This window comes from Fukomys damarensis, unplaced genomic scaffold (assembly GCF_012274545.1).
Source record: "Fukomys damarensis isolate Sample0158 unplaced genomic scaffold, DMR_v1.0_HiC HiC_scaffold_16, whole genome shotgun sequence".
NCBI classification, from domain to species: Eukaryota; Metazoa; Chordata; class Mammalia; order Rodentia; family Bathyergidae; genus Fukomys; species Fukomys damarensis.
The window spans coordinates 102,851,751-102,852,546 of NW_022900928.1; the positions used below are offsets into that span (position 1 = coordinate 102,851,751).

Consider the following 796-nt stretch of genomic DNA (forward strand, 5'->3'; position numbering starts at 1 on the left):
CGCCCCTCCCCCGGTCTCCATCCCGACCCGGCCGAGGGCAGGCAGGCTTGCGGATCGCGATCCCAGCCACCCCGGCGAAGGCTGCCAGACAGTACCTGATCAGACATGGTGATGGCGGCTTCCCCCAGGTCTCCGCACCGCAGCGGCCTCGGGGTAGCAAGACCTCGCTCACTCCGGCGTTTACAATCCCGTCTTACAGTTCCACAGCACAACACCGCGGCGGCAGGGACTTCCGCTACGCCTCACGTCACCTCCGCAGCGCGCGGGGCGGAGGGAGGGCAATGCACCCAGAGGGGAGGCGGCGTGGGAGGCGGGGGCAGGCAAAGTAGGAGCGGAACAACGAGACTGCGCGGTGTGAGGGCGCTAGGGCGCTCGGAGTGCCCTAAAGTGGCCATCGGTGGCACCCGCAAACCAGTTGCTCTAGATAGAACAGGCCAGGATCTAGACCCAGCCTGCCAGAGTAGTCTGGCCCCATGGTGTGCGGATACTTGCTGGCTTCCTGGCCTCCTCTCTCCAACATCCTAGGGATTTCTGAAAGTCAGCCAAAGTACTTCTTTGTTTCCTGTCGATCTGGATCTCTTCCTGTGTCCAACGTTAGTCTTACTGCGCTACAGCTAACATTTCGGGTAACTGCCCCCTCCAGGTTATGACATGGATACAACCACAACAGAAAACATCATCGCAGTGTTGATGGCTACCTACAGAAGGTGCTGTTGAAAGTTAAGAATTTGTGGGGAGGAGGAGCTAACCAACCCTGAAATTGTTATTTGGATTAAAGAATGATCTCGCTAAGGTT

General features: G+C 58.4%; 1 protein-coding gene across 2 annotated transcripts in view; it reads right to left on the reverse strand.

Annotated features, from left to right (window-relative positions):
• Positions 1 to 265, reverse strand: part of Sumo1 (small ubiquitin like modifier 1) — a 23,453-nt gene extending 23,188 nt beyond the window's left edge. Inside the window, exon 1 of one of the 2 annotated variants that reach the window (XM_033764540.1) lies at positions 96 to 265. In XM_033764540.1, coding sequence (XP_033620431.1) covers positions 96 to 107 — 12 coding nt within the window. In that variant the 5' untranslated portion in view covers positions 108 to 265. The remainder of the gene's footprint in view (positions 1 to 95) is intronic. The other variant, XM_019206335.2, reaches the window with a different exon arrangement.
• Positions 266 to 796: the final 531 nt, after the last annotated feature.